Genomic DNA, 20,347 nt, shown 5'->3' with positions numbered 1-20,347 from the left:
ACATACTCTGTTTTCAGTGTCATGCAAAGTGGTTAAAAAATGCAGAACAAACTAACACAGCAGCTTACATGACTTGCTTGCCCTGCTGAGCTTTCCTTGAAGGCCTGTTTTGCTCCCGTGCACTGCAGCTACTGCCATTTGTTCCAATTTTCAGTCATTAATTTAACTAAACAGAAAAAAATGTTTTTCCTCCACTTAGCAGAGAACAAGAGTCTGTTTTATTATTTTACAGAGTGAAGACTGAGCTTTGAGGGACAAAGGAAATTAGTAAAATGAAAGAAAGAATGGGGTAAAAAGCTAAGAAATATTTCTAATTTTGTCATAATTGCTTTCTCCGTGGATGATTATGATAGCTATGACTTCTGGTTCACTAGCTTCTGAAGTGTAAGCTTTATACAAAAGATAGAGATTTTTCCAAGTCATTGGACCATTTCAGAGCAAGCAGTGAGGAAGTATTCAGTAAGAGTTGGACTTAGCAATTTATTCAAGAAAAGTTAATGAAACTGTGTCTTCCAGACTATACAATGTAACAGTGAACTAACTGGGAAAGCGCAGTGGTATGGCTAAGCATGGTATCTTTGTTTCTAGTTTAAAACTACTGTTCCTGCAACAGAGACTGCTTTGCATTTCTTCCTCTATTACAATGAATATTAGTCAGTGCAAAACTAATATCTTTGGAAACTATGTTATACTTTAACCTTTGCAATCCAGGAGCCAGGTAACTCATGTAATCAAACAACTACCTGTCGTGGATAGACTTAATCAGGGAAGCCTTCTCCCATGGCTAATGAAATGTGCACATTTCTAAAACTCTGACATATTAGATATCTTTTCTCACTGTAACAGAGAAGTAACTTCCCAAGTAAACACAGCAATGAGACTTTGAAGGGGTAGAGCAGCAAGAAAAAAGCTATTTAGGTCCTAATAAGAGTTAATGAATGCAGTAAGTGGAATTAAGACTTTACATGCAGCAGAAATAAATAAGAAAAAGAGTTCAAATAGTCCATAACTCAGAAATGTAATCATATGCCTTTTCAAGCACATGAGTAATTCCATTAAACTAGTCTGCTTTAATTGCATTAAGCTTAGAGAGACCAGTCATATGCTTAAACTCAAACATATGATTAATTATTTCCCTAAAAGAAGGCCCAGTCAAGAATGGAGAATGCAAACAAATGTTGTCTGTCAGCATTTAAATGTTTCAAGGTATTTGATTCAGCATTCTATAAACTAAAACATTCAAATTAGCTTCTTGGTGGAAAATCTGTTCCCTGGATCCAAAACATTCTCAGAAAGCAGCATGTAAATTATTGCACAGAATTATCTTGCTGAAAGTGAATAGCTAACCATCTAATAAAAGGTTCACATATAATCAATCACAACTAAGTGAAACAGCTCATTTTCTATACATGTGTTCAATCTGCTTCAGAAAACAATACAAAAAGCATGTTCTTGAATAAATTCAAGTACTAAATAGGAGCTGATAATAATTCTTTACTTAGCTCCTACCAGTAAACTGCTCTTGCAGAATTAAAGTTTCAGACACTAAAAAAGTCACCGTTTTCACACACATAAAAATTCCTACAATGACCAAATACTTACTGTTCAGACTGTCACAGGAGTTTATTGTGTATTAATTAGCATCTCTGATCATATACTGATTAATTAATTGTATTCATTTTGCCTTAAATTGTTGGGTATTTTACAGTTTATGTATCATATAAAGTTACCCTTTTATGCAGCTGCTTCAGTTTATCCTATATTTTATTTTGGGAGTGCTATTATTATTTACTTTAAACAAACAAACAGAGATGTCCACACCAGTATCTCTGAAACTAGAATAAAATGTTCAGCAAGATGCTGTCTGATATTGCCATTGTGACAAGCAACATCTAAACCTGAGAGGTCAATCAGCCCATAATGTACTGCACTTTATTCTGGACAAAATGTGAATAGGGAAGATGAATAATTAAATACTTTTATGATAAAAAAGTTTTGTTCACTACTTTCTATTCTACTTTGACCTTTTAATATGAAGTCCAATGGACACTGCCTTAGAGTGGAGCACTGGCTCACCCTCATACATATTCTGTACTCACACTTGAGTCAGCATTTGAGAGGACCTGTTGCCATATGGAAAATTGGGAAGAATTCCTCTAAATAATTACATCAGTTTATTACTGTCTGTTGCCAAGAGAAACAAGCCTTGTTGGTAATATCCACTTGCGTTGCCAAGTAACTTAATCTTTAGGGAAACTCAATACGCTCCAGTACTAGCACTTCTCTAACAATAAATATCCTTTCTAACTGATATCATCGTGGCTTGTAACTGCATCTTTGTTCTGACAATTTCCTAAGGTAATCTCTGCTCAGTTATGGGTTGATGGCCTAGGAGGTGTGAGTTATCACACCTGGCTTGAGACATGCACAGAGATGGTATCTGAGTATGAGCTGGGCAGTCTAGGTGACCCTCATGGTCACTGGGGAGAAATCAGAACCTTTAAGGTGAGATGAACACTTGACAAGATCAACTGCACGGTAGAAACACCCATTTCTTCACTGATGAGGAGTCCGGGTGGAGGTGAGCTCTAAAGTTAGGGGAGATGAATCCAGGTCAGGTGCTCTCCCATCCAGGCTGCCAGCAGGAATGGAAGTCAGTCCTTGTCAGTGTGATTAAACTTTTCCTTTGGCAGCAAAGCCTGGCAAGAGGCAATCCTGATGATGAGCCCATTCTGTAAAACCTGTGGGCTGGGATTTTCAGACTACAAGGGCTGTTGGTATTTGAACTCAACAACAGCTGCAAGTGTGAAGCCTCTTAGTCAGGTGTTTAAAGGCAGATATAAATATTGGCCTGAGTTACCAAGGAAAGGCAAGCTGGTGCTGGCACCTCCCTCACTCTTCTGCCACAGGCACCTTTGTGGTTCTCCAGCCAGTATTGCTATGTCTTTCAGTTCATTATCACTTGTAAACTTTGAAACCCTGCTGTTTAAGTGCTATCATCCAAATTGTTGCAGACAGCAACTTACCTTTCTCATTGTGCTTTCCACTTAAATTTCATTCCTGCTTGAAAAGACAGCACTGAAATCCCTCTTCTTTTCCCTCTCAAGTTTATTGGATCAAGCAGGCTTCCTCCACAGCTCCTTGCACTGCAATTCTCATTTTCTGTCTTTAGCTTTCTGAAACCATGAACACAGCCCTAAAAAAACCCACTTCTGCCTTATGTACCACTTCACTGCAACATGGTGACAAAGTGCTTTCTTGTCTCACCAAAATCATGCTGTGCCATTTTAATTCAGCTGTGTTTCTAACAAGTGCTTGATAAATTCTTTCTAACATATTGCAGTTTCCCCCATAGCTAATATCAAATGAACTGCACTATTCATACGGATGCCTGACAGGCCCTTTATTTAAGGCTGATCTTACACAGCATTTTGCAGTCTTCAGTGATTCTTCCTTAAGCCAACTGAATATGTTGATTCAAAAACTACCTTGCAGTCCTTGCTGACAGTGACTTGACAGAAACGACAGAGCTTATTGCATTTTTCTGATTTCTCTGTGCTCTCTGTCACTGATTCATTTTGTGGTGCTTAGCTACTCTCACATGTTAACCTCTAATCAACATCTAGGCTCCTTTAGTGGTTGGAGGCATGGTTTTTTTTCACTCTGAAAAACATTTCCTGTGCAGCTGTCAGAACAGAACTCTCTTTTGTTTTGTTCTCTTCTTATTTGGAAAAGAGTACCATCGACAGAATGATTTCACACTAGATATATAAACTTCTCACCTGTATAAGAAATACTGATGACAAGAAAATTAAATCCAGTGTTAGAAAGGACTTATATTTCTCTTTATTCCAACAGACCAGTTACTTTCTCCATGACATCCTCTGTACATGAAACTCCAATTCATCATGCCTCACTGCTACATTGAATCAGGGTATAAATACTCTCTAAGATCTGATTTGGACAGCTTTTCTCTGATGTTGGAATGCCTTTCTCATTTCAAATTTCTTCTGAGGACCCCTTTCTGTAATGATAGTTCCAGAAAAAAAAGCTATTCTGTATGTTCTGTTTACCTTCAATTATATTTTATTGAATTGATTTAGTTCTATGAGGAAAGCTGTTCTATCAGAGCACATTTCTGCTTAATCAATAATTTAAAGATTTAATGCTTCCAGATATATCTTCCCATCGATTATAATTTTTCTCCACCACCATCACTTTTGTTAGGTCAAGTCCTAAAACTGTATTTTAAAAATTATTTGGCACAAGGAGCAGCTCTTAGCCTGGTTATCTGGATTTTCAGTACAGAGCTCCACCATTCCAAATCCACAGCTGATAATATTTGAACTAAGAACATATACTCCTGATTAAATGCATTTCATCTTATTCCTAGACCAACCATTCATAAATCATTTTACTTATGTACACACACATAGTTTTCTTTTAAAAAATTAATATATAGTGGTGTGCAGGGTACAACGTGTATTGAATCAATTCTTTGTAATATAAGTAAGGAAATATCTAAGTACACAGAGCAATCTGTGTAGCTCATCTTCTACTTATGGAGGTTGTTCCTTTGTCTTCATAATTCCAACAGTGCATACAAATTGGCATTGACAATATACAGTTATTTGCTTCCTAAGGTTCCATATTTCCTTTGTATTTCTGAAGGTCACAAGGACTCAGCCAAACCTGAAACAGTAATTTTAATTCCCAGTCTTTTCATTTCACTACAGTGTAATTATCTTATAGATTTTTGTGTAGACTTATTTACTGTTTTTCTTTTCCTGTTGGATAAGTATACAATAACTAAACTAACTTCAATTAGGTAACTGTCACCAATATTTAAAACTTAATGGCATTTTAAAAATTACATAAGTAATCCAAGCATAAAAATTATTCTTTATGATAACATTTCAGAGCAGTGGCACCAAATCCTTACCTTACAATAGCCTGTGACTCAGAAACATTAAACACAAAACATCATCACATTATTCTTCTACCTAAAATACATATTCTTTGAGTTATATACAGTGTCCTTTATATATTTGCACTAAAGCATGTTTAGGAGATACAAAATATAAAATGGAATATTCGGCATCTTACTTTAAACTCAGTATATTAAATTATCTTCTTAGCTACCCATATATAATCCTATAGATTTTAGAAATCAGAATTTGTCCTTGTGCATTCAGATGTAGCAATGTGTCTACCTTACATTTTCTCTCTAGCCTTGCTAGCACAGTATTTTAAACATGATACACTGTCAGAGAGGCCACCATCCCAAGAGGCTCAAGGCACCTTGATATAAAGACCCATTTGAATTTAAACACACATTTTAATCTAGTATAAGTCTGTGCGCTTTGCAGTATCAAGAGAGTCTTAAAGATAAGCATTGCCCAAATATTATGCTGAACTGGGGCTAGAAACAAGGTTTATCCTTTGAAGGAGCAGAATAGTTGCAATACCCCAGTACAGATTAATGATGCTCTGCGAGATTTATCTTTGAATATAGCAGGAAGAGGAAAGTCTCCATTAATAAAAGGGAAAATCATGAATCAGCAAATGTTGGAGACTGTAATAAGCAGAAGAACATTTTAGCTCATGCTGAACCACAGGTTTCACCCTGTGCAGCATTTGCCTTTCATAAAATATAGGTTAACTGGCTGCACTACCTTTAACATTATTTGCTTTTTACTAAAGAGGAATGATATCAGTGTTCTGGGAGAAGTCCATAATATACGTCTCTGCGATACAACATTGCTAGTGTGAGATTATTAACTTGTTATAATTTGAATGAGAAAAACTTACTTGAGGGCATTGGCATCTCCGTGGACCTTATAGCTGTCTGCACTGATTCTTGAGATAACTCTGGTAACAGCAATGAGAATACCAATATTGACCTGAAGAAGAAGGAACAAGACTTGTTCAGGAAGGTATTGACTGTGTCAGAGGTGCAAACTGCCCTAGGAGTGTGTTGTACAATACAACAGAAAATAGGAACTTCGTGTGTTGTATTTATTTGGCAAAAGAGGTTTCCAATTTTGGATTGGTAGAGTTTAACCGTTGTCAATGGATTTCCCTCTCCCCACAGTGGGTAGTTCTTTCTTTCCTTCAGGAACAGTCCTTGTCTGTTTAGGATAAGGCTGGACTGGTACATTTCTTCACAGCTAAAGAAGTGCTCAGGATTCCTACTGTACAAATAAATACCCTAACAATCTACTACAGCTGACAAATCAGACAAGAACTCCAGTGAAGAGGGACATGTGTCTGCATGCTCTTTATTTTTGTCCTTGCATGTGCACAGACTTCAGAAGGCACCTTTCCCGCTAGACCTCACAGTGTACAGTTCCCGTTTCTTACCAAAGTCTGCCTGCAATTTAAGCACAAGATTATTTTAAAACAGCAATGAGGAAAATATGTTAAGCCTGAGCTCTGCTCTTCAAAAACCCTGCTCTTTGTGATGTCAGGCCCAGCAGAAACATCAGTAAAATGAAAAGAACTCCCACCAGAAAAGTAGGAAATCTTGAAAAGACTAACACTAAAAATGTCTAACAAAAGAGAGTTTGCTCTGGAGTCACAGGTGAAGAAATAAGGAAATCTTTATCACTTGAAGGAAATGTGGCAAAGACTGTCTTGCTGTGCAAAAACCTTAAGTTTAAAGGAAAAAAAAAAAAAAAAAGAGGAGAGAATGTGAAGGTAAAAGACATATTTCTCCCTTCTTGACCAAAGTTACATATCAGCTACAAAGCTAATATTTAGCATCAAGTTAAGAACAAGGGCAGAACAAAACTATCTTGAACTACAGAAGAAAAAGAAAGACTTCAAAATCATGCTGTTGCTCAATTAAAACTCAATAATTATACTCTATTTTGACATAAATATTCTAATTCTGAGAATGAGAGGATGAATTTAAAAATGTATAATTTTGATGATAATGATTTCCTTGGTATTTTTCAAATCTTCTGACTACTCTTTTAATTTTAGATTTCTAAGTGCAGATCATCACCTGGTGTGAAGTAGGAGCATAGCTGTTTTAGAGTTCATTTCCACCACGGCTTTTTTAGCCTGTCCAAAGAACACCCTGAGGAACCTGACAGCTTTTCAATTACAAGTGTACTTGTTCAATCAGCTTTAAAGAGATGAATAAGAAGTGAAATTCAATGGTCTTGGGATCATTTTCCCTATTCCAACCAAATCATATTTTGTAAATATCTTTTATAAATTCTTTGAGGGTGTAACAAGCATTTTTGAGAAACCCATTTATATGCTAAATATGCACGCTGACTGAAGCAGCAAACGATGAACATGAACAAGTTACACATTCTCTTCTCTTTCTCTCTTCTCCTTTTCCTGCAAACTTTCCGATTTTCTGCTGCATGTCCACCAAATGCTCACCATCATTACTCCAGCTTTTCAGGGGAATTACACAGAAAATGCCTCTCTACCCTTAACCTTTTTCCCAATACATTATCATTCAGCAGTTTTGGTCTTTTATCCAAAATATCAGTCTCCCCTTTTGACACTTCCTTGTGTGTGTCTCACTGACAGTTCAAGTTCATCCTGTCACTTTTGCTCCATGATCCCTGCTTCTGATGACTGCAAACAACAGCACACTCCTGCCAGCCACACAAGCACTTAACCCTAATGCTTTCTTTCATTCCTAATTCTTTTAAGACACTCCTAGATTTTGTTTTCTGCATAATATTTTTAAAAATATGCAGATTATGCCTAAATAATATATATTAAAATACTCCTCCAAAAAATCCAATGGAGTAAAACCAAAAAGATTAAACCTCATTCTTCAAATTCCTACATCTTACAAAAGTCAGTGAAAGTTATTAATGATAAGCACCACCAAATGAATGCTCAGAATCTTGCAAACTCTCACTCAAACTGGACACAAACGCTAAGATTTGGTCATGAAAACAGCACAAGCAAGATAGTCTCAAAGGAGACAGATGGTTTTCTAAAGCACAAACTGTTCAGCATTTCTAGCTGAAATTTATTTTCTTTATATAAAAAAAAAAATAAATTCAAAAATTAATTTCCTAGGTATTTTGGATGGTCTAAAGTGGAAATTTAAAAAGGCCTTGAGCCTCTCCTCTTGTGCAGTCAGTGTGACGATGCTTTCCAGGGTGTCTTAGTAATATGTTTAAAAGACGAGAAGAAAACAGCTGATAAAAACCAAGGTACTTGTAAAATTAGCAATGAACCATTACACTCAAGTCCCAAAGTTCTATATTTAAATTTCCTAAACTACTTGAAAATTTTTGCTTAGGTATTTTGAGAAATTGGAGTAATCTCATCCAGCCTAAATAAACAGATTAGCTACAAATGTCTTCCTTTGTTAATGTTTCAGTAAGTAAAACATGGAGGTATTTCCACTGCCCTTATAATTGGAAACCAAAATAGAGCCACTGAATTGTTCCTTCAGTGATTTTTTTGGCATCTGATGTAAATACTTTGCCAGTGATTTGAACAGGAGAATGCTTAGTTGATGAAACACTCGTTACGCTTTAACCTATATTAGAATGTTCAAACTAGGAAAATAAACATTTAGATATAGCAACTGTATATAGTTCCTAATTTTACTTTTCTGAAAGGCCAGATTACCTAACAGTTGCAGTTATTTTGCCTTAAAATTACAGAGGAGCTCAGAATATTTTTGATTGCAGGTACTGGCCACACTACTTTAAAAAAAATATATAGCTAAGAACATTAGCGCTTGTTTCCTAACTCACAGGATTTCTTTCAAGGCAGCTTGTCCAACCCCAGGCACTCACAAGTCTCTGTGAAATCAGCAGGAGTTGCCAGTTCCCATTATTGTAGGCTTGATCCAAAGCCCATCAGAGCCCATGGAAAGATCGCAATGACATCAGGGAGCTCTGGCTCACTGTAGTGACAACTTCATCTGACTAAAAATTGTCAGAACAGGAAGAGAGTTAAATGACCAAAAAGGACCTCTTTCAAAATCTTTTCTCATCTAAATTTTGTCAGACCAGATACAGCAAGACAAATTCTTTCCCTCACTTATGCTTTTTTGCAGGGGTTTCACCTAAGTTTCCTCCAAGTCTCATGAGATTTTAGTTTCTTCTTTAGTAGAGTGCAGAAAAATCCCATGTGTAACACCCTCTGATGTGGTGTGTTGCATCCTAGCCAAGAAAAGGCTTGGCAGCACAGAGGAACTAAAAAAAAAAAAAAAATGGATAAAACATATTGCCTTAATTAAATCCATTGACCAGCTTTCCTCTAAAACCACAAAGTATTTTAGACACCACTTCAGTTTTGGACAGTGGTACAGGGAGTTATAACTGACTCTTCCAATCTGAGGTTTAGCATACTCTCTCATGGTGCGAGGTAATTTGATCCTTATCATGACATCACTGGTAGCACACCATCGCTGCAAGTTGGTGCAGTTGCAGCCCATTGCTAGGGCACATCAGAAATCATTACTGGGTAAGATGCATTTCCAAGCACAGCTAGCCAATTAAATTAGAAAGATGGTAAAATTTGGGAGAATGATTTGGGAAAGCCCGATTCCACTTTTAGCTATCCCAAAGCAACTACAGATAGAACAGACTAAATTGAGTTATTTTAGACTTCTGTGTTCGTGACTTTATATTAATGCATACAGTGTCACACTGGTCAGAGCTGAATATCAGAGCAAAACTTTGAGGTTGAAAAGGAAATACATAAGAAAATAAATAATAAACATAGGGTGTAACAGATCCCTGACTTCTCTTTCCTAATATTAATCTTTAATTTTTAATTTCTTACAATCTGTCCCCTTGTTAGAAAAAATGTTGCATGCTTTCCTCTTGGTTAAGTAAGAAGAAATTTAATTTTAAAATAATGAAGAAATTTAATTTTAAAATAGTAAAAGTGCTCATAACTGAGTGCTAATAAGAAAAAATTAGAAGCTTAGCAGCTGTGGTCTGTTCATTTGGTCTCTAATCCACCACAGCACTGAAGTATGCACTGGATTTCAATGACTCTGAAGAATCCTACTGTTTCAGGACCTTTGAACGCTATGGCTCCAATTCTGTCACCTTTTCCCATGATGAATGATGTCTAATAAGGGACACGAATTGTCACTTTTCAATCAGTGGGCCTACCTGCAGAGTAAGATACTATTCAACATATGGAAATGATCCCAATTCTGCACTGGTACATAAAGGTATGAATAAATACCATACGGCAACAGAACTTACTAAAACATGTATGATCAGCAGGTATGAGGGAGCAAATTATTTTTTATATATTGAATATTCATAAGTAAGTCACAACTGAAGACAGTGATGGCAATCTCAGCCTGGGATCCAAATTCCATGAAGTCCCATCTGAGGACACTGGTTACGAAGCTGATGTCCCCACAGCACAGAACTGTTAGTAATATGCTAATGAAAATCTTTTAGTTCCATAAAAATGCTGTTTATCTGAAAGACTTGTAAAAAACCACCAGGAAAATAACTACTTACAGGGAAAACAATAGAAAGGACTTGCCACTACAGCCCAGTATCTACCCCCTGCAATGGATTGTTCAGTGTCTGCAGCACACCCACTGCTCCATGTACACAGATGCTTTTGCAGAATTTCCTTAATTTTGCCATATCTATGGAAACACACCAAGGCAGCAGATGGTTGATAACAAACAAAGCCTTCTGACAGAAGTTTTAATGTCTTGTTCCAAAAATTCAGGTGCTTTGTCAAGGTTTCTTTTTTTTTCTGTTGAAGTCACGTCCCAGGCCAACTTTGGCTGAGATTAGTTTGGTTTTCAAATTAATTGCAACAATTTTTTTGTGAAGCTGCCTTAAAAGGATGCTATGGAAGCTTGGGTGTTGTGGTTTGGAGGATGGGGGAGAGTGTTCTTTAAATCTTAAGATGCAGGTAGAAGCCAGAAGACCTACACATAGAAGGAAATATTTCCTTCATCCCATCCCTTGACTCAAACCCCAAAGAGCGAGCACTTTGGGTACGAGAATCCATATAGGACTGGGAGGTTCTGTGAATTACTCCCTAGAAAAGTATGTGTGAGTATTTTTTCCCAGTCACACTCCCACCACATCATTCTGTTTTAAGGCTCCGTGATGTCTATATTGCCTGTGAGGCTGTGGCAGGACAAAAGTAGACTGTGTCTGTCTAGTCTCTAGGGAGTGGGAGTTGAAAAGAGCAGTGCCCCTGTTTTCTTTGCAGCATAATTCTTTTTCTTGGCAGAGAGAAACTGTGGATGGAAGTAGTCAAAAACTGCTTTTTGAGAAGTATTTTCAGATCTAAACACTAGTTCATGCAATGAGTGGCTAATTTGTTATTTAAAGAGCACAGGCACACATGCACACAGAAAATAGTGTTTAGCCTTGTTATTTCCCTATAGGCTCTAACACATTTTTCAGCTAGCGTATTCAATGCCCAGAGAGAATAATTTGTCAGCTAGCTTGCTGCTATTTTGGACAGAGCTGGGTTTAGACTATTTAACAAATTGCTCTACGTGGATCAACCTTGTGAGCTCACTCTTTCTCAAAATATTTGTATCCCTACAAGAATATAACTTGAGCTACACAAACGTTATATATCGTAAGCAAGAGACAGACAGTTAAACCCTTACTTTCACTGGCAAGCAGCTATGCATGGAAATTGCTGAACACTGTGCTCACTCAGGTGAGTAAGCGTTTCACTGTTTGGCATGTTTTTAACTAATATCATCTTTGGACAGCAGCTGGGAAAGATTTGATTTTACTGGTTGTATCTCATTTCCTCCTTTGCTGCTGAACAATGGGTACAAAGCAAGTGCTAATGTGAGATGGAGACATTTGAGTATTAGATTATTTTAATTGCTCTCTAATCATCAATATCTACATATCTTTGAATATAAACTCACACACAGAAAGTCCAAGGTGCAGGCCACCAAGGAATTAAGTTTGTTGGAACAAGTCCAGACCTGTTTAGCCATCTCTAATCCAATGATCAACATTTCTTATTTACATGTATATGCTTTCACTTAGGTAAAAGAAATTCTGCCCTTACTGCACAGGGACTTTCCAGTGTTGCCATTAATAATTTGATTAAAATGCTAACATGAAACAATTTCTGTCACATCAATACAGCAACCATTTTCATTGGGTTTTTAAATATATATTTATATTATCTAGTTTTTCAGAGGCTATATCTTGGGTGGAAGGTGTTGGAGTGGACTGGGCTGCCTACAAGAGGTGCTGATTTCCCTGTCTCCCAGGCAAATGTTAGCATGTCCACTCAGCTGCAGTGTAATATTGCCTGTGATGGAAAAGGTCAGCCAAGGAGCCACCTTCTGCTTGCCGAATAGTTATAGACATATGCAGTGGTAAACACGAGTTCTATATGTATAGCTCTCCTTCCTTCCTTTGGCTTGTGAGCAGATTTGTAGGGTTTTCCTGTGTGAGGAAATTTGGTGAAGTATCTTTGTGCTTTCCACAGAAATCCTAGCTTTCTTAGGAAAGTACAAGGTACAGTCAGTGGCTCCTTTTGATGCTCTTCCATGCTAGTACTCAGGATCTTATTTTACCTGATCCTCCTTAAACACCACAGCAGTCAGTCTCTGGTATAGATTTGGGCTCACATCTTTAAAAATCTAAGTAAAGCTTTCAAGACAACCTGATTTCACTAATCAGTGAGTCTATTCCATGTTCATACTGTCACTCTGACATTATAACCTGCAGCAAAAACTGTAGATAACCTGATCAATTAAAGTATTGGAAACAGTGCTGAAGAGGAATAATCTCCCACTTAATCCCTGCAAACACCCCTGACTCCTTAAGTAATCATAGTGATTAAGCTACAACTCACTGTAATTTAATGTGTGGGCATAATTAAACTGCTGTAGAAGATTCGTGTATCAGCATCAGAGCCATGAACCTGCATCCTTCCCTCGAAAGATGATGTTCATTATAGCTGGCAGAGGTGTTTACGGCAGCCACCTGAACCCTGGCAAACTCACCTAAATAGCCCTGCCTTGACCAGCTGGACAAACTGCCATACCTGACATCAAATTCAAAATCAGACAAATAGCACAAATTCCTTATCACTGTAAGACAGGTGTAGAGGCATCTTGTCACCTTCCCTAGAGCTCACCCAAGGGGTGACAGCTCACAGAGTTGTTTTAACCCACTCTTGCTAGCTGCAGACTGCTTGCAAACTCTGCGGCTGATCATCTTCCCTTGCAAAAGCAAAGGCTTCAAATACCAGTGGGGTGGAATCAGACTTTCATCATTTACTGGTGCATATGAAACACAAACCACAGGGTTTGTTCTTTTGGGAGATCTTTCTGAGAATTATTAAATTAATGGCCCCAAGAGGACTGTTTCAGAAGAGGGCTGTCCCAGAATTTTAGGTTGTATTGTCTTGGAATAGTAAAATGAATAATGTGAGAATTAATATGCATAAACTAATACACAGGTGTGTACAACACAAAAACTGAAGGAGGAACAAAGTAATTCTGGACCATTCATCTCTGTTGTTTCACTGTGCTGGCACACGGTCTGACATCAGACCTCCAGCTAGTTCTGCTGTCCGGCTGACACAGACACGCAACAAGAAAACAGCAGCATCCGTGGTTTTACCTACCAGAATTACAAACAACGCCGGTGCCACAAAAGCCCAGATTGCTCCATTCTCTAGTGAAAGCCAGCAGCTGCAGAGAAAAATCAGAATGATTTTAGATGAAACACAGTCATTTAATTAGTAATGTTCTTAATTAAAAAAGAGAGTACAAAAAGACTGATGAATTTTAAAAGCAAGAGACATGATAGAGCATCAATAAGAAGCTCCTTTTCCCCACACACTCGGGGAATCTGAGGCAGAATCTCATTTTGATTTGTATCTTGCAGAGTGTTGGTGACAGCTATCTGCTCCAGCATGCCTTCGAATAGCATTAGGGACGGAACGATGGGAAGAAAGGAAAGGTTTTATTTGCTATTTGTTGTTCTTGTATCCTGTATCACAGGCAGTTATTTCTCTGCTGTGAGCACTGTCATTGTAGCAAGAGACAAATTGAAGCCCTCCCTGCCTTGCCTGGCTGGTGTTGAGGAAGAGGCTGGGAAACATGCTGTCAGCTTCACATGTCTTTCTTACAGCAATGACAATATAAGCTAGTTTACCACACACAAAAAATAACCCTTGCTCCAAATCTTTTTCTTACATTATGGTAGGATTGAATCTAGATCTTCAGATGTTTAACTGCAGTTTTCTTCAAAAGGTTAAATATCTTTAATCAAAGATTATTCTCATCTTGTTAGAAATGTTTGAGCCTGTGCTTTACTCTGTGTGTGGAGTAAGGAGGGCGCTCACTGTAGGAGGCCTTATGCCTCTGCAGAAAAAGGGAAAAATAGGGAAAACATTTCAGGAGCTTTTTGTACATCATCTCAGCAGTGAAAAGCAAATCTGAGGCATCTAGGGCTAAGAATATGCCTATACAACAGTCATGTTTTTGCAGGCAATCTCATCACCAGGATCTTGCAGATCTTTGGCCCTGTTAACAGATCTATGAGTTTTTCTCCCCATCAGATTTTTCATCCTTATTGCACCTGGAGTGAAGACATTTTCATACTCACTTCCCACTTTCTCCATAGCTGTCTAGGGACGATGTTGTAGAAATTACACAAATCACCAGCGGGCAGCCTGCAAAACGGCAAAGTCAGTGGCAATATTAGTAACAAAAGAATGTCTTCCAGTAAACTCTGCAAGTTCACCTAAATTTCATATGGACAACAAAGTAATTTTAGAATTAAGTCTAATCTGACATCCTCCTGCAGCTGTGTAATATGTTTTAATCAATTAATGTCAGACAAATAAAATGACTTTTCAATAAAGCACTAGTTTAATAGTTAAACTGAGTTAGTGCTAATTTCATTGTGAATCATAGTCCTTTTTCAGCTTGTTTTTTGTTTATGTAATTTTTATCTCTTGCTATTCAAGCAGTGATATCCTGTGAAGCAATATCAAGCTTATTTGCACCACTTTCCTCCAAGTAAGTGCACCGTGTTCAAGAATTCAAAACAATCTAGAAAACAAAGTAGGGTTTCTCACAGCAGTCCATAACAAGCAGGCAAAATGGCAACATCTAGTTATCTAGAGCATCACACACAGCAGTAAGTGACAATTATGAAGACAGAAGCAAATTCAGATCCCACTCAGATGCCCAACCAAGACTTATTTTAGCATAAATATGCAATAGCTCTACAAGATTTCTGTGTTTAAAGTAGACTACATTTCCAGATGGGTTTTGACAGTTCCAGTGTGCTGCATCCTGGGAGGTGGAGGAGTGCTTTACAGGATTGCACAGGGATTACACAAAGGCAGACAGTTATGGGCCTGCTGTCACCGGGAGCTGCGTGTCTCTGGCCCTCAGCACCGCCATATCCTGGTGTGACACTTTAACGCAGCTTTCCAAGCCAGGAGCTGGAGAGGAAGCAAGGTTTTTCTTGCCAACAGTTCTGAATATAGTAAAATCTCAATCCCTTTAAATATTAAATGATTGTCTGTTAATTCCTATATGATTTAATAAAATGAAGGTTTGGGGTTTTATCGTCTTATGGAATTTAATAACCAGATCCCAAACAGAGTATTATACATGATAGCTTAAAGTCTCAAATTTCTTTTAAATTCTTCAGGTTTTCTGCATGAGGATTTACAAAATTCTCTGAAAAGCAATTTCTGCCTAAACTTACCAATATCATCCCCATAAAATTCTGTAAAATTTGCCTGTAATGACAGAACTTTAATTTTTCAAAGAAGTATTTTTATTCTGTAATGATTGTGGCTAGAATCACCTTGTATTTATAAATAAGAAAGATATTCAGTAGTTAAGAAGCAGCATCTACAGGCATTGTTTAGGTCTTAGACTGAAATCCAATCTGCAGGATGGAGTTTAATATCCCATAATCTTGATTCTGCTCTCCCATGTTTGTCCAAATCAGGAATAACTCCTTAGAAGTAATATTTGTGTAAGACCTAAGCAAAGGCAAGATTTTAGTTTAGTATTACATTTGTCTATTTAAGAAAGGAAATTCCCACACACATGTGAACAAAATCAAGAATAATTATATTCAACAGAGCAATTAAGCACAGAGATAAGCCTATCTGCTGAAACTCAGTCTGCCATGGGTATGTAAACTACCTGGACTGAAGGTCCCACAGGTATGTCTACACATTCCCAATCACACCTTCTGTTGCTGCTGAGATGATGTTGATTGGTGCTGTTTGTCTTCTGATGCAAGTTGTCTCCCCACAGCAGGGACTTTGTCACAGAAGTAAAAATACCTGTGCCCATCTAACACTCCTTTATACTTCTAGTCTGCTTTTTTTTTCCCAAGTCAAATGCTGATTATTCGAAGGATTTAGCATGACTCTTTATCAATTTTAAATGGCAGTGAAGAAGAAAATTAAATACAGAGTTCCTTTGGAAGATAATAAAACTTATGCAGATGAAACATAGAGCAGCCATCTGCATAAAAAAGAGCTGTTAAGTCAGTGAGAATAAAATGGTCTGCAGCCTATAGTGCAGTGTTTGCTTTTTCTTTGCATTAACAAGATATTAAATGGATAACGGCAATTGAGGCAGAATCAAGGTTATGTTACACTGAAATTGGAGTATTTTTCCTTTAAGAAACAACCATTCAATAAATTCCACAAAGGTTGAAAAAAAATATATTTAGCCTAAGGGGATCGTAAGATTTGATCTGGACTGAAGAATTCGTATGGATTATATATTATACACAGAAGTAAGTGTGTTTGCTTAATCTTTTGTCAGCAATAATTACATAACAGATGTGAACTTTAGTCTACACCCATAATAGGTAATGTTAATGCTGTGCTGGCACTGGTTATCATCCATGAAAGAATAATGGTTATATTTTTTTACTGTATCTGAATGTTTTCTCCGTTAGTAGATGCTACAAATATGCTCACCAACCCTACTTTAAGTCGCCAAATTTATGATGCAATAGACCATGCTTTCCAGAGCACAGTATCAGATGAAAATGTTCTAGCACACCTTTCTGGCAGCTGATCTATGACACTGGTGTCATCTGTGTCTCTGCAGTCCTAGAGTATTACAGCATCACATTTAAATGGGGCAAATCAACCCACATGGAGCCGTGTGCTGCTGCAGGTTGAGTTCTCTGGGTCCCCAAGCCAGCTAATTTAAAGTTACCTCCCAAACTCAACATCAAAATACAGCCTACGGAGCAGGCATAAACTCTTAATACCCGGTATGGGAAGCTCAATAACGCAATCCTTGCTCAGACAGAATTCTCCCTGAATTCAGCCCAAATACAGTCACTAGAGTAAAGCCTAAAATTAATGTCAACTAGGTCCTCGTATTCAGCATTAAACTTCACATCTAATCCATTTGCTTTATGTTTCTGAGGCACTAATGATAAATAAAATGGAAAATGCTGTAAATCTGTATGCTGTATTTTGAAAGCTTCTGTGTCTTCTATGCACAGCAGAAAAACAGACAGGCTATAGAAACTCTGTGGCAGACTTTGAAGCAATTTTAAGACGTTAATTCTAAAAGGCTAAATATGTCATTTATTGAGAAAGATGAAACATTAGACACAAATGAAAGTGTATTTCCTTCCAATACTGAAAAGATCTACTTTACTTGATGGCAAAAAGTATATTCTCCCATTTGTTTTATAGAAGTTAATTTTCTGTGATTTTCTTTTTCTTCTGCTGCATTACACCATACCTGTGCAGAAGTCTGGGACTACATCAAGCAACAGCAAATAAAGAAATTTAGGTCTTTTGACAGCTCAGAACAAAATCTACATTCTAAGGCAGTCTCTAAAGTAAAGGAAATTGTCTGAAATAGGAAAACATGTTAAGGCCAAAGTCCCACAGCAAAAGCTTCAGTATCTAAAACTGTATCATCAGGGTCCTACAAATGGGTAGGTGGGAAAAGTTTTGCTACAATAATCTCTGTGTGATATGCTGAATCACCAAGGCAACAAAGTATTTTTTTTCCCCCAATCAATCTCAAGGTAGTTTTAAAGGTAGGGTATTATCACCTTCCTTAAATTGGTCTTCCTTTGAATTCCTGACTACTACAGTCTTTGAGGTAATTTTAGCACCCTTGGGACTAAAGATAATGCACAGGAACTTCAATCAACACTGCATATTTGGTATCCTGTCTCTCTGATTACTGTTGAATTCATTTTACAGGAGTAATATCTCTCAGAAATCTCAATAGGTGTTAGGAGATCAGTGATACTCAGTGCAGAGTTCCTTATCCCTATCTCTTTTCATTGCCTCAAGTTTCACTTTGTCATTAATATAGACTTTGCAAACTTTTACACACGTACCTAGCCCAGGTTTTCTGCTTAAATAATGGGTCTGGCTTTTTAAATTCAGGAATGGGGTTCGGCAGTATTCCAGGAACTATGAGTTTGCCAAAGTCAAATGCATTCACACTTCAATTAAAAGCAAAGAACAAAGAAATGAACTATCTGTTTTGACTAGCAGGAGATGAGACATCCTTGTCTTCGACTTCTTTCAACCATCTTTGGTCAATATAATAATTAGGCCTAAAAAAACAGCCATTTTTATCAGATACTGGAAAATGTACATCTATTATGGTCTCAGGATGGCACAAGAATGTTCGACTTCCTTTTGACAGTTGCATTCAATGCAAACTACCCTTATTTTAAGAGCCAAACAAAATAATTTGAGGACAAAACCTTTTCAGCCTCTTTCTCCAGCCTTGCAAGACTTCTATTCAGGTGCAGGGATTTTATGGAATATATATAACTTCTCTCTATTGTACGTTCATCAAGTTCATGAAGAAACAACCTAAACCCTACCCTGTGGAACATGAGCAGACGCTGCTGCTGAAGGCAGTACTGACACTTGACCTCTAATTAAACATTTCCATTCATGCTAACAAAAGAGAAAGTTTGGACCTGACAAACCTCAGAGTCCTTTTAAGCATTTAAGTAGTGAACACTGCACTGTGAATTTGCTCTCTAAAAACATCATTATTCAGCAACGTCTATTACCAACTGAATGAGCATTAGAGTTACATACCAGACAGTGATTTGTGATGCTGTGGACTGAATGAAGGTTGCCCTGATACTTCTCAAGAGATAAACAACTTGGAATGCAGTTGCCTAGTTAAATTACTTCAGCGATGCTTAGACACACTTGCAGAAATGATGCGATGTCAGATATGATTAAGGAAATTCAACATTTAATTCAAATGTAAATACTTCGAGCTATATGGAAAAACAAAGCAATACAAACTACTTTCCAAGCAACATGGTAGATTTACTGGATTTCAGAAAACATATTTTTTTCCAAGTCATTGTAGGAATAATAATTGGAACGTGCTTTCCAAAATTAAAATATTTGTCAGAAAAGGGCTTTGGAAAGGTTTACACACAGAAATGTATTACTGTTATATGGATGACATCTTCCATTATCAGCCTCCAACAGTACCTTTCCTAGATTTAAGAAACAGAGCATTGTGAGAAGAACTGATATAGAATCTTCTACTGCTGGTGCCTCCTGTATTTTGCTACATACATATATTTTGATGACGAATACCTACTGTTGGGCCTGAGGGACTATACTCCAAAGCATTACTCAAAATACCACTGAAGAGACTTTTTAGTAACCACATTTAACATTCCATTGGGTTATCTACCAATAGGCTATGTACTCATTGTGCTTATTACTACTAAAGGAGTGGTAGCAATCATATTGCAATAAAATGAGCAAAATGCAACATTTAGCACTTGTCATATTGGAGTCAGATGCCATGTTTATCCTTGTGTCTTCTAAATCACTTTGTAGATCACTGTCATTTTACAAGAAATAAACCTGCCACAAAATGCCAGAAGAAAAGGGTAAAGGTGCATTGCGGCATATATAAATCATTAAGTTATTTCCATAAGGTAATTAATGATTGATTGTAAATTGAGTTAATCAAAGCATCTGCTATAAGCAAATACCCCAGTGATTTAAATGCCAGTTCTTAATTATTTTATTAACTGTTGTGGCTTTTACTATAATATTTCTGAAGGAGAAAGAGTTCTTGGGCTTATGAGAACATTTTCTTTGGTTTGATATGCTTGGATTTGTATTCCATGAGCTCTGGATTAAATAAATCCACAAGAAACCTCTCTAACATCAGCAGGTTTCTCTATATTTAGTGCTGAATCTAGAAGAATCTACAAATCTCCAATGTCTTCAACCCTCAGTCTGTCTAGGTTCACTTACTTTTGGGTCTATGTGCATGAAAAAGATTAATTACTCCACTTAGCATGTTTTGAGTAGTGGTTTTGGAAAAAAAAAAAAAAATAGGGAAATGTTT

General features: G+C 37.2%; 1 protein-coding gene across 1 annotated transcript in view; it reads right to left on the bottom strand.

The window, feature by feature from the left end:
• ADGRD1 (adhesion G protein-coupled receptor D1) overlaps positions 1-20,347 on the bottom strand; it is a 156,600-nt gene that overhangs the window by 24,505 nt on the left and 111,748 nt on the right. The window contains exons 19-21 of the mRNA XM_074844445.1: positions 14,586-14,652; positions 13,600-13,666; positions 5,812-5,903 (exon numbers count right to left, since the gene is read on the bottom strand). Of these exons, the coding sequence (XP_074700546.1) occupies positions 5,812-5,903; positions 13,600-13,666; positions 14,586-14,652 (226 nt within the window). The remainder of the gene's footprint in view (positions 1-5,811; positions 5,904-13,599; positions 13,667-14,585; positions 14,653-20,347) is intronic.

The sequence above is a fragment of the Strix aluco genome, chromosome 18 (genome assembly GCF_031877795.1).
Source record: "Strix aluco isolate bStrAlu1 chromosome 18, bStrAlu1.hap1, whole genome shotgun sequence".
Classification (NCBI taxonomy): Eukaryota; Metazoa; Chordata; class Aves; order Strigiformes; family Strigidae; genus Strix; species Strix aluco.
The sequence above is the reverse complement of the archived record's forward strand: the minus strand, read 5'-3'. Positions and strand labels throughout refer to the sequence as shown.